The following is a 13,185-nucleotide window of genomic DNA, read 5'->3' as shown; positions in this document are numbered from 1 at the left end:
AAATTGAGAAATTTAGAATTATGTATATGAATGTACATGTATTAAAAAAATCCCATCATACCAAAACACAAATTACCTGCACCGCACTTGAAAGAGTCCAAAATATTCGAAAAGATACAATGCATGATTCAAGTTGGTGCTCATTCAGGTAAATGCAAAGAGCAAAGTGCCAACCTAAGTATGAGAACAACATTGGGGTCAAAATATCAGTCCCAGGGTCTAAAAAGAGAGGTTCATGTCTAGGTGCACAAAGTGACCATGTTATGCGCTGTAACTCAATCACAGAGCAAAAGAGAAAGTGGATAATATCCAAAGGACAGTCTCAAAGACCTTTGAAACCTCTTCAGTGGAGTTTGATTCTCTGAACCTTAGCAAGGGATTCCAGAACTGTGGAATCCATTGAATTAGCCAATGACCATTAATTATATCATCATCATCATCATAAGGTGTTCTGCTGAGTGGCAGGTCCCATGCACCACCATTACCTCCATCAATTCCTGTGGCATTCCTGTTTCCTGCATTATTCTCTACTAAAGTCACTTATCCTTTTCAGACCAACAATAAATATTCCACCCAACTCATTTCTAACATAAAATTAAATAGTATTTATTAGAATATTTTATAACGGGACTTAAGTGTTCTAACTCATTTGGCAGCAAGCATTTATGTTTTTGAAATGTATGAAAGGCAGCAGAAAGTATGCAGATTTATAGAACAGTTTAACTTACTCTAGGATGTTATGCTATCATATAAGATTAGACGAATGTCGCAGGTGTTAGTCTGTGTGTCCATCTAAAACCTAACTTAGCCAATACACTATCATTAATAATAAGCAAATGAGTTCCTTAAAAAAAACATGTACCATTATTAGAATGTAAATAACCAACACTGAAAAATTCCTGAAATGCAACATCAATCTTCTTGTTACTCTTAAGCTTTGATTGATAATGGAACACAATAATTTATATAACAAAACATCACATGTAGCAATATGTTAAAGAATAATTTATTGTCTTTTTGCAAGTAAATTATATTTACCTAGCAATAAAAACAGAATATGAATAACAAATTTAAATATACATATCAGAGTAATCAAATTTTCATTATTTACAGCTTCAGGAAATTGCAAACAGATTATCTCCAAAACGATACAGCCAGCAAAGGAAATTAGGGGCGATAAATTATTAGATTACACCAAGGCCCCATGAAATTAACTTGACACTGAAAGAGGAAAAAAAAACATTTACAGAAAAAAATTGACCAGTTTGATGAGCCAAGTCTCACAATTCAGGTAATGTCATATTTAACAGCACGTGAGCATAAACAGTTAGCTGCAAATCTTTTGTATACAAATTAAAATCAACGCCTACCAGTTAAATTACTGATGTGCAATCCTACATGGAAGTCACATGAAGACACATTCCTTTACATGATCACTACCATTCTTTTCTATTATGTATTTTAAAATACCAGTTTTTATCTTATTAAGGGTAAAAGAATTGGCTCCTTATGATCATAACACAAATAGAAAAAAATACATTCAGAAAAATTAAGTACACAACTCAAAGCAATGCCCAGAAAGACATTGTCATAGGATTGTTATCAAAATTCAATCAAGAATTTTTTTTTTTACAGTGCAGGCATCAAATAAATATACAAATGTTCAGAATGTAATAATGATAGTGAAAAAGTGAAGAAATGCCATTTTGAAAGCACCAAAAACAACAGACAACAAAAAGACAACACCATATAAATAGCACATATCTGTAAATTTGTACAAATAACTGCATAATTCGGTCACTTCACAACTGAGACAGTCTTTACATTAAGGAATGTTAACACCAAAATCTTGTCCAAGCATTCTCCTAGCTCGTACACACAAATCTCTTAAAAATCAACGCCAACTACTTTACATACAGTTGAAAAATCACAACTACTACCCTGGCTGATAGATTAACACATCAGGATGAATAGTTCAAATTCCAATGAGATTCATCAAGATTGAAATAATACAACGAGATTCAGCAAATATATATATTTTTGTACCTTCAAACAGTCAAAAAAAAAAGGTTGGTGAGAGCAATTAAAATACAATTTCTACCTGACCTATCCTCTATTATATGCTATACAGATGCAGCAATAGGAAGGCCTCTGTACCCTTAATAATGTCTAACTTCTAATCAACCAGGAAATAACAATACAAGAATCTCCATTTTAAAGAAACAAATTACTACTAACACCAGGAATAGACTTCTTTCCATGGAGACGCAAGACGGTTTACCATTAGCCCACCTCAAGTGAAGATAAAAAGCTACCAAGATACTAAACGGCAGTATTTGTTTTGAGAGCAGAGACAAAGTTTACTCCGAGATTAACTCAGGCTGCATTGGGATTATGTTGCAGTGATGGAAGTAGACGGTCAACACAATTGACCCACAGATTGGCACAGGTAGTGTGGTAGTGATGCCCCCCATACACCAGGCCTTGAGACAGTGCCTCATCTCCATCCTGAGGCACTACAGCCAGGCAAACTCCACAGTTTACGCCACTATCAACTGCCTTCCTAACACCCTCAGGTGACCTCAAATCCAAATTATATTCCACTTCCTGAAAGAAAAATACATTTGCCATTAGAAGAACAATAAAACTCAGCAACACATAGTTATCACCAAAGAAATCCTATTGGCAAATTATATTACAACAAGAGAAAAGCATGCCAGGAGAATTGAAGACTACACAAACCCAGTTTCCATCCTAATTGTTACCTGCAAACAAGCAATCTTATTTAATGGAGTCAATGAAGATTTATCGCAAAATACAGCAAAACATGATTAATATTATATTACGCGTCATTAAAAACTATTCCTGCATCTTTTCATTTGAGGGAAACATCTACTTCTTGTGCACTTCTCAATTAAATAATGTAACATGTGTATTCATTTAATATCAAAGGCAATGCACAAGGATCATATTTCATAACTTCATTGGCTCAATAATTTCATTTTCTATTAAGCTTCAGCTTGAAACAATAAAAACATCTCTTTCTCAACAGATGGCAGGACAAATAAGGCCATAATAATAAATAATTAAACAACAGAAACAAAAACATCTTGCAGTGCTAAGATGAAAAATGGAAAAAATCAATTAACAAAAAGGTAAATGCACCAAACAAATTAATTCATTTTTGTGAGGACATAAAAATTATGTCCTGCGATAACAATTGTCATATAAGGTAATAAAAATAGCTAAATCTAATAAAATAAAATTCTACTGCTCTCCGGTATATGTGATAGGTTAAGGCTTAATGTGATGCCAGGGACAAACAGGGCACCAAAAATATCAGAGGAATATAAGTATTTAATACAATAACCATGGGCCAAGTTTGAGACAGGTATATAAGGCATATGAATTTATATCCCTGCAATATTCTAGAATATATTTAAAATGCCCACGTTAGAACTAATTTTTCCTTCATCATCTATTATTGTTCTGGCTGATGTAAGCCCATTTAATCCTAGTTGTAAATTCCACCCAAACTTAAATCTTCTTCCCTATAACATTTGCTACTTTAGTGGTAAACAACAGTATTTATTCCACACAAATAATATCTCTCCAGTGACATTTCGTTTTCATTTTCCAAATCCTTTTTTCAACAGTTCAACAACAAACCAACACTGGACATACAATCATATCCTCCTTCACTAAAACTCTTATGCAATAACATAAAAATTGTTCATCAGATCAGCCCAACAACTATACAACTTTTTTCTTTCCCTCATGCAGTAGCTGGGGTAAGGGAAAACCAATATGGAAACTGGGGAGGGGGAGGCAGGTAACAAGGACTGGAGATCAGAAAGGATAAATGTTTGAAATTCATCCCACATAATGCAGAACTTCAGAAAATATGAACCCAGATAGCTGAGATTCTGCAATACTTAAAGAAAAACCATAAACTAAGTAATCAACCTGAAGGTTGGTTGGGTAGGTAATGGTAGAGTTCACCCAGTAATAAGTCCGACGCCATGTGAAATTCACACATCAGGGTAGGGGGGCCAGTTCCTTTCCCTGCGCTGGTTATGGTTTCCATAAAGATCTGCTACCCAAAAAATCACACAGCTTGGGTGGACCCAAGAGTGCCCAGAGGGACTTGCCCAGGAGTCGAACCTGGGCCCTCCAATTATTAGTCCCAATGCTTTACCCCTAGACTACAGTGTACTCCAATACTAACTCGATAACTTCATATAAAATTTACCATAATTATCAAATAAAATTAGCTATGATATTTGAGACTAAATTTAAACAGACTTAATAATGGGTCTAAGGCCATGAATTTGAGGGATCTCGTTATGCCCTCTCCATGAAAATTGATCCTCTTAATTTAAAATAATTGAGAACCACCTCTAACTAATGATCAAAGCTTGAGAACCAGCCTGTTATGAATTCTGAAATGACCTTTATGGAGATTAAAATTATTTTTGTACCTTCAAACAGTCAAAAAAAAGGTTGGTGAGAGCAATTAAAATACAATTTCTACCTGACCTATCCTCTATTATATGCTATACAGATGCAGCAATAGGAAGGCCTCTGTACCCTTAATAATGTCTAACTTCTAATCAACCAGGAAACAACAATACAAGAATCTCCATTTTAAAGGTACTGCCAAGTTACACTTTTAAAAACTTCAGGGTAAATAAAAATCTAATGTGAACGAGAAGATGCTACAATGGTTCAGGATAACACATCTGATACATACTTCCATCATTATATACATGAATAAAAATATGATTACTCTGACATAATTAACATCATACTGAAATAAGTTCCAGCAATAGTGGCAAAATTTATCCCTGCAGCTTTATAATAATTTTATAGTTCCATAATTTGGTAAAATTTAAACATAAAAAATTATTTTTGACATGGCAGTTTTAATGTCATCTGGAGATATCACTAGTAGTATGCAGGAAATGAACAATGTTTGTATTTTCCTGGGCAGGCATATACAAACAGAATTTCATCGTGGTATGAAAGTAGGTAAATTATTAATAGAATTTTTATTTGATGATAAAGATATCTTTATGGTGATCACATTAAAAGTGAATAATTTGTGAAATGTTATCCATACTGCATCTGCACGGGAGCAAGTGCAACATGCAACACATTTGATACCTGTACGTAGAATAAAGTTTAAAAAATTTAGCTTTAATATTAAAAATAACTGAACCAATCTCTTTTAATGCACAAAAAACATATTCACCTGGCGTGGGATGTTATAATTAAAGGGAGTACATGTATTAATGCAGTAATTAAAAATTTTATAATTACAAGCTTGATTATGTTGATTAAAACCTTCATTGCTCACCCCAATATTGTAATTACATTTTAAGGTGCATAGCACTTGCTTTTTTATACATGAACTAGCTGAACCAATGTAAAAAATCTAGGAGGATGGGGGAAATATCTATCAGTTCTAGATAAATCAGGATGTTCACAAGGGGTGTGCAGGAAACTGGGAATATCCTAGCTACTAGGAGCTGATTCTGGGTCAATTGAAAATGAGAAGGGGCACAATGTATGGCTGTTACCATCACATGTGACTGCAGAAAATGGCAGATACATACATAGGTGCATTCCCCTACGTGAAGGTGCTTATTTCAGCTATCAAACGTGACATTTGCATTTACTGGGCATGTGTTAAGTTTAAACAATATGTCAAAATATTTTCCAAATATTTTCAAACACATATACCTTTTAACAGGCACATTAAAAACCATTTTTGATATGACAATAAGTTTCTTTCACGGATAAATTATATCTAGCATTGTAATATTTAATGTTGGAATGCACATCAACTTTATCACTGATTGAAACTATCTCCATAAATTAAAACAAGCAAGAACAAATTATTAAATTATATAATCTTTCAAAGAACGATAAAGATTTTTATTAAGGTTAAAATAATTTTAAAAACAAGCACATTTGCTTATTTAAACAAAAGTATATAGATGACATCAAAAATGCTTAGTGTTGCATCAAATTAATATTATTGAGTATAAAACCCCGCAAATTTTGTGCTAGCATTAAAAAATTAACGTATCAATGATTAATACATAAAAACAATATTACATTATGGCAACTAATAAATACTGCCAAATATCACTATTCTACAACACACCTTCCGGCACAGTCGTTGAAATGAAATGCTACTACTCATAACAAAACGCTACATAAGATGGTATGTTACAGCAACTTACATAATTTTACATGAGCTATAAAAAAAGAAGCTTACTTGGAGCTGGCGGTCTTGTTTTTTTCACTTCCCTAATAATTTACACCATATACTATGCTCACATTGCCAACATTACAAAATAGCAGGCGACAGATAAAAGGCTGCCCTATGCACTGAAGAGCTAATGCAGAGTAGAAACAGATAAATTAAGCAAAGCCTCACAACCCCCTACATCAGAAAATGCTAACCAATACCTCTCTCTTACCTTAAAAATATCTCCTTTCTGGAATTTCCAAATATGCTCACAAGAAGATAATGAGGGCAAGAGAAAGAAAGAGACAGACAAGAGAAGAGTGGAATAAGGATATCCACTTGACAAAAAAAAAACACCAAAGAGGTTAAAAACATCAATGTGCCTACAGAGACCTACAAATCCTACATTCAAAGACAGGAAAAGGTTCAAGTGCACATCTGGGGGGTCTAACTTCAACTACTACTTATATTTCATCATATCCTGGGAGGATAATGATTTAACAAACAGAAATGATAGCTACTACTCAATCCTGCATGTGTGCTACTCTCCACATTATTTGAAGATGTTACACTGGCAGTTTTCACACATGAACGCAGAAGGCAAATTATGGAAATGCTGAGGTATGTTATTTTGATAGAATACTTATCTAAACAGAAAAAGGACATATTTTCAACCATATACATTACATCAGTATAAAAAGATCCATCGAGGCATAAAAATTTACATTAGCACTGGTGGCATTGCCGAAAAGATCTAATGAAGCATACTTTGTACAGTAACCCAGATCTTTGCTGAAGATATAAAATATCAAACGAAAAAGGGCTATAATTTAGCATCATAAAAACTATTAAAATGTATACACTTGTTCTGCAAGTATGAATTGTGGTTATTTTTCACCTAATTTATGAAAACAAAATGCAGAGTGATAACTCAAAACTATCTTTTTGCAACTTTTTAGGGTAAAAAACTATATTAAAAATTAGTTTCAAAAATATTTCCTTAACAAAATACATTGCTCTGGATCTTCCTCCCTAATCCCTATGCATTTATACAACAATGGTAACTTTTTATGACAACATAAGTATTTATGTGGATTTATCTCTTTTGCAAAATTCACCAAAATTAGTTTAGTCGCAATCAATTACACAGAATATTGAAAATAGCATTTCTTTCAAATAAAAACGCTAAACTACAAAGAAAAGTAACAATAGTTTGCAGACTTGCCAAATATATTTGGTAAATAAGGAAAAATTAGAGAAAATCAAAATTCTAAATATGAAGCAAAATGAATCCAAATGAAGCATTATATGTCTTACATACAGAAACTTAAAAAGTCCACCTTCTTCACGAGTAAATACAAATATTAAATTTTAAAATGTATAAACAAAACCACTGAAGTGACTTTTCTACCATGAATTATGCATTAATTATGGCGAGAAAATTAATGCTCTGGGATAACAGGTTGATAAGGAGGGCTGAAATGCCAAGTCCCCAGTTTTACTTCCAATATATCATGCATTTTCAGTGATATTTCACTCTACATTCAAGTTACACGCAAAGGACACACCAGCATTGGCTCCTACACATAAAATAATAGAATAAGCTGAAGATCCCTCGGAGCCTCTCATATACAGTATATTTAAGACCAGATTCCTTCCTCATAATCCCCTCTCTTGGGCTCTTAAATGTCTTACCTATATGTTTGTGTGCCTCCCACAATTCTAAACACAACCTTGGAATATCAGGTAGTAACTATTTAAACATTCTCACTTCAATGAGCAGTGCATTCCATTATTATCCAAGTTAATTTCCTTTAATGAGTCAGCAAAAATAAGAACATGTATGGATGTATCCCAGTAAAAATATCTGATAAAATACATCACATGTACATTTAATGATAAATTTAAGAGCATAGTGAATTTTAACAGATAACTTCACTAATGAATGAATAAATATATTTTATAATGAAAGGGTAAAAGTTACATCAATCTACAAAACATAGCATTATTGAAGATTGTAAAGATGATACCAGCAAAGTGGCAGTTAATCAAAATAGCATCTGATGTCACTATAATGCTGCGAATTGACCTTCAAACCAGGCTCAGGAATAAGGAGTTTCAATTGTATCACCAAGTATTTTAGCTGAAAATTCATGAACTTACATAATTTAAACATGTATCCAAACAATAAAAAATACCCAAATGATACCTCACTCTATTACTGTGTTAACTGACAACCTGGGATGACAAATTCGTGGTATAAATATTCATTTTTGATTTCTTCCAGTGGCTGAACATTTCAACAGCAAGATAATCTTATGTTAAGTTATAAACATACTTTTAACAAATTGATACTTGCAATGAAAAGCCATGGCGACATAATGTACGCTAAAAATATGCCCAGCAGTTTAAGAAGTTATTGCCATGCATGGAGCCAAACAATTTTGTACAAGGTTCTTTTGCTTAGAATTTCATTCACATAAGCAACAGATAACTTTTAAGAATTCTATACCAGGTACGCGGAGGCAAATTACAAAATTTTTATAATTTTATTGACTAAATAACAGCCATCTCATGTTATTTTTCAACCTATGCAAAGTATGTGACATTCTGTTGTCTTCATAAAATATTTAACTTTAAAAAAACACGTGCTTCTAATGTGTGCGTGCATATACCATATTACCTGGCCCATAAGATGCACTTCTTTTGCTCCAAAATGTGCTCAAAAATCAACCTACATCTTATGGGCCTATAAGGTATAACTTTGGGTATGGGGTTAACTTTTACCTATAAGCACAAGCCGATTCGCCAGAAAGAATACTCATTAATAAGAATTTTTTCCTGCATCAAGCATAAATAACGGTTGCCTTAACACCAAATTTTGATAATATTACTATTTTGAGTCGGTAGTAAGCAAAATAGCTTCAATACTTGGTTGAATTCAACGAAATATCAACACTTCAAAACTTCAAATAACGGCCTCATGGGATCTTAAGAGAAAAAATTGTCATAGAGTATTGCATTTGAACTTGAAGTAGTCAATTACCCTTTAGGACACCCATTATGGCAGCTGAAAGACATTTTGGCCCATCGCCAACTGAGAAAATGATATGAGAATATAGGGAGCAGAAGAAGAATTTAGCATCTGCAGATGAGTAAAAACATTTGCATTCATGTGCTCCTAAATGGTCAAAACTTCCATGGAAACTGCCACTTGAATATGAAATAAAGGTTATCAGGCACCAACTCATGTCGTCATACCAATGGGCAGAATGAAATGGATGTCAATTTCTAATAATTGTGATAGAAAAAGTCCTGGTAGAGAGTTAAATGCGAGACTCTACTAATGTCTTTTTAATAATTTGATATTAGCAATGTGCTAAATGGAACTGAAGATCACATTGTGCAAAAGGAGAGAGATAACCTCAGTGAAAATAACTTTGGAAATGGTTCAGTAGCAGTGAGGTTGAATTTCTGGGATTTTACGATGAATAAATATTGATATATGTGTGGCTGCTTATTTTTTAATGTAACAAATCAATTTTCTTAGCATTAAATGTTAACATCAAAATACTTTGATCCTTATCTGTTTGATAGAAGTATTTTTCATAAATTCTAACCTGAAAAAGCATGTTGCATCTTATTCACTGGTAGTAGGTCAAAAAAGATGAGCTAATTATGAGCCATGAAAGCCAGGGAACCAGTCTTATGGTCCAGAAAATATGGTGCATACCTAACTTGGATATTAGGACAAATATACCCAAAACTAACAATCTGAGTACTTACTTCTGGTAAACTTTTCCTGGCTACAGTTCTAAATTTGAAGTGACAACAAACTCAAATATTAAAAAGATAATTTTCTACAACTTGAGATTCCCAAATTTGTCCTTTTAAACATTTCGATTTAAGAAATTCTTCGATTCATTTGACTTTTTAATGACAATCTTTTTAGTTCTCATATGAAATGATGTTTTAAGGAACAGTTTCTCAGAAAGTAAATCTGTCTAGAACCTTGATGCAGAAAAAATTTAATCAATCCTGTAATTCAAATAATATTTCAATTCTTTGTGATAGGTTTCTAAAAATATACCCCAATTTTTCCTTTTTAGTTCACGAACAGACTACACATATGATTATGATGGATATTGCACAACATCAGAAATTTTAATCATAAATATGTAACATGAAGGTAAAAAGAAACTTAAAACTTCCACGATAAACCAAAGTTTATCGTGGAAGTGTTAAGTTTCTTTTTCCCCTCATAATGAAGGAATTCCACAAAGTTAAACCTGAAACTCTTATCTTAACATAACATGAATTTCAAAATAACTTTTACACAAAATTTTCACACCCGCAAGTTGACTGAAATAATTTCATCGCATTTTTGACGGAAGGTGAATGTTTACTTTTTTCAAGTACACCAAATAAATTGAAATAAAATACCCAAAACCAAAATGATCACTGCATTTAGAAATCTAGGACATAATTCCTAATACTTGGAATCAAAATAAACATGCTCTACAATCATAAGAATACGTGACATTCTGCAATTTTCAGACATCAGTATGCTGAGAGATAAAATTCTGAAAACAATTGGACTGTGGCAATAGCAAATAATGCTGAGTGATCATTCATCATTGAACACTGATTGAAGTGCTATGAAAATATTACCATTCATTCATAATGATTGTCTTTGTGTTATGTTGCAACTATGTTCATGGAAACTGATAATTCATTATTATCAAGTATTACTATTCTTTTCGAAATTATGATATCCATTTGAAAAAAAAGCATTCTTCCCTCTTCTCCAACAAAACATCAAATTCCAGGAGCCAATGTACAGCAGATAATGCAAATTGTGAGATATGTAATAAACCAACCCGTTAATGAACGAGGAATGTAAGGTGAAATGAAATTATTACAGAATTAAGAGAAATGCTGGATGAATAGAATCTTATTCATAACCTGTAAATATAGCAGACTGAACCAGAGTAATATGCGGATGAAGAAAATAATCCTGGAAGGAGATATTTGGAGGCAGAGGCATGCTTCGTCACGGCACAAGGTGAAATATTTAGCAAGCAATGACCCTCACTCATTTGATATTTGTAAGAAAAATGTGTGAAAATCATATGATAATTGAAACACTTAGAAGATGCTTTACCTTACAGTTATTTAGCATGATTCAGCTTGAAATCATTACTCTATACATAAAAATCCAAGAGTCTTAGTCTTAACCTTAGTTTTGCATTGCTATTATAATAGTACAATAATTCATAATAGTACGCTAAGTCTGTTTTTCACAGCACTTTTCTAATTTATGGCCAAACTTGAACGGACCTTGTTTGAGAAGACACTTCTATATGAGTGTATATATGTAGGAGTGTACATATGTAAACTTTGAGAGGTGAAATAGGGGCAGTGTTTGAGAAATCATTAAATACTACAGTGGGGTCTTGGTATTGCAATGGGTTCACATTATAATACATAAGCTACATAATGTGCACTGCAAAGAAGATCATGGTTCACTTTATGATGGAACACTAACATTATGATTACACTTCCCTCGGGAAAGTTTGCAATCTATGCAATCTGAGTTAATATTGCTTCCGGATTCCACATCAGAAAATAATCAAGTATGCATTGCAATTACTCCTGTGTTAAATATCATACAAAATTTCCAAACTCAGGTTAAAAATAGCATCACAGACATGTTTTGTATCTAACTTACTGCGTTGACGATTTATGCATGGATTGGTAAAACTTATGGGTTTTTGGATGCATTGAGTTTTTTAAAACATGGTCTCCTATAACCTATGGGTTTCTTGAAATCCTATTGTTTAGAACAGCACTACATAACCAAATGTACAATTTAAAACTTAAATAGTGCATTTATGACTTGAAAGATCATCTGCAGTGAATTACTACAAATAAATATGTTATCAAGATTACACTTGGCTCGGTGAAACATATAAATATTGTAAATTAAAACATCTTTTTTTAAATTAACAAAAATTTTAAAGGGGACAGGTAATATATAATATGTACATATTAGGTCAAGGCATAAGTTATGAAGTGCTTTAGACAGCATTGAAGAGAAAAAATTATTTTTTTGAATCATTATAAAAATATATAATATTATCTAAATCTGCAATGAGATTCATAACAATCTAGCATCAAAAGCAGCACAAATTTTATATTACTGAAAAATTTGCAAAAAATATCATAATTTTCATTGGAAAGAAACTGTAATTGCTGGCATATTTGAGGAGATAATAACAATAATCTATCCACCTTTTTTTTACATCATATTCAAACTCTTTACAGCATTAGAATAATTTGCCAGTATGTCCTAAAGATGGCTCAGCACATATTCAGCACCATGAGTAACTTTCCGAGCAAGAAGTTTAATGGCTGAGTAGAAAAGAGCTTTTTATAAGAAAAGAACTTGGTTTACTAGGCAATTTCCTATTTTCCAGCCATTTTGTATCTATTTATCAACAAATTGCATCCTTAGAGTATAAATATGATATGGGAATCAACTAATTTCTGCTGATGTTAAGCTTCACAGAGTTCAAGTCACACACTGGGCTGAATTTTAAAATTAATGACATATATTTAAAAAAAATATCATCAAACAATTAACTGCCACCTTAGGTTACTCATCTACAAACAAAAATGTGAGATCAGATAAAGTAGAACCTTCTGAGACAATATCTTGAGCATTTGATGTTTTCATTATGTTCTATCACATTCATTTTTACCTTACCACAAGGTACCATATCAGAGTGTGAGACAATGTGCTTCAAAACTTTTGAAATGACCTCACCTTTTGATTTAAACGAGGATTACTTTGACCCCATCCTCGGTTATTAATCTTCTGTAACAAAAATTTGCAAGCCTATGCAGTTTGTGATTTGTTAAAA

The 13,185-nt window shown here is 32.6% G+C and overlaps 1 protein-coding gene across 1 annotated transcript in view; it reads right to left on the bottom strand.

The window, feature by feature from the left end:
* Positions 1-968: 968 nt before the first annotated feature.
* Positions 969-13,185, bottom strand: part of LOC139692475 (synergin gamma-like) — a 37,234-nt gene continuing 25,017 nt past the window's right edge. The window contains exon 10 of the mRNA XM_071590691.1: positions 969-2,607. Coding sequence (XP_071446792.1) covers positions 2,377-2,607 — 231 coding nt within the window. The 3' untranslated portion in view covers positions 969-2,376. The remainder of the gene's footprint in view (positions 2,608-13,185) is intronic.

Source organism: Hetaerina americana, unplaced genomic scaffold, assembly GCF_022747635.1.
Source record: "Hetaerina americana unplaced genomic scaffold, ioHetAmer1.1.p SCAF_4, whole genome shotgun sequence".
In the NCBI taxonomy this organism is placed as follows: domain Eukaryota; kingdom Metazoa; phylum Arthropoda; class Insecta; order Odonata; family Calopterygidae; genus Hetaerina; species Hetaerina americana.
The sequence above is the reverse complement of the archived record's forward strand: the minus strand, read 5'-3'. Positions and strand labels throughout refer to the sequence as shown.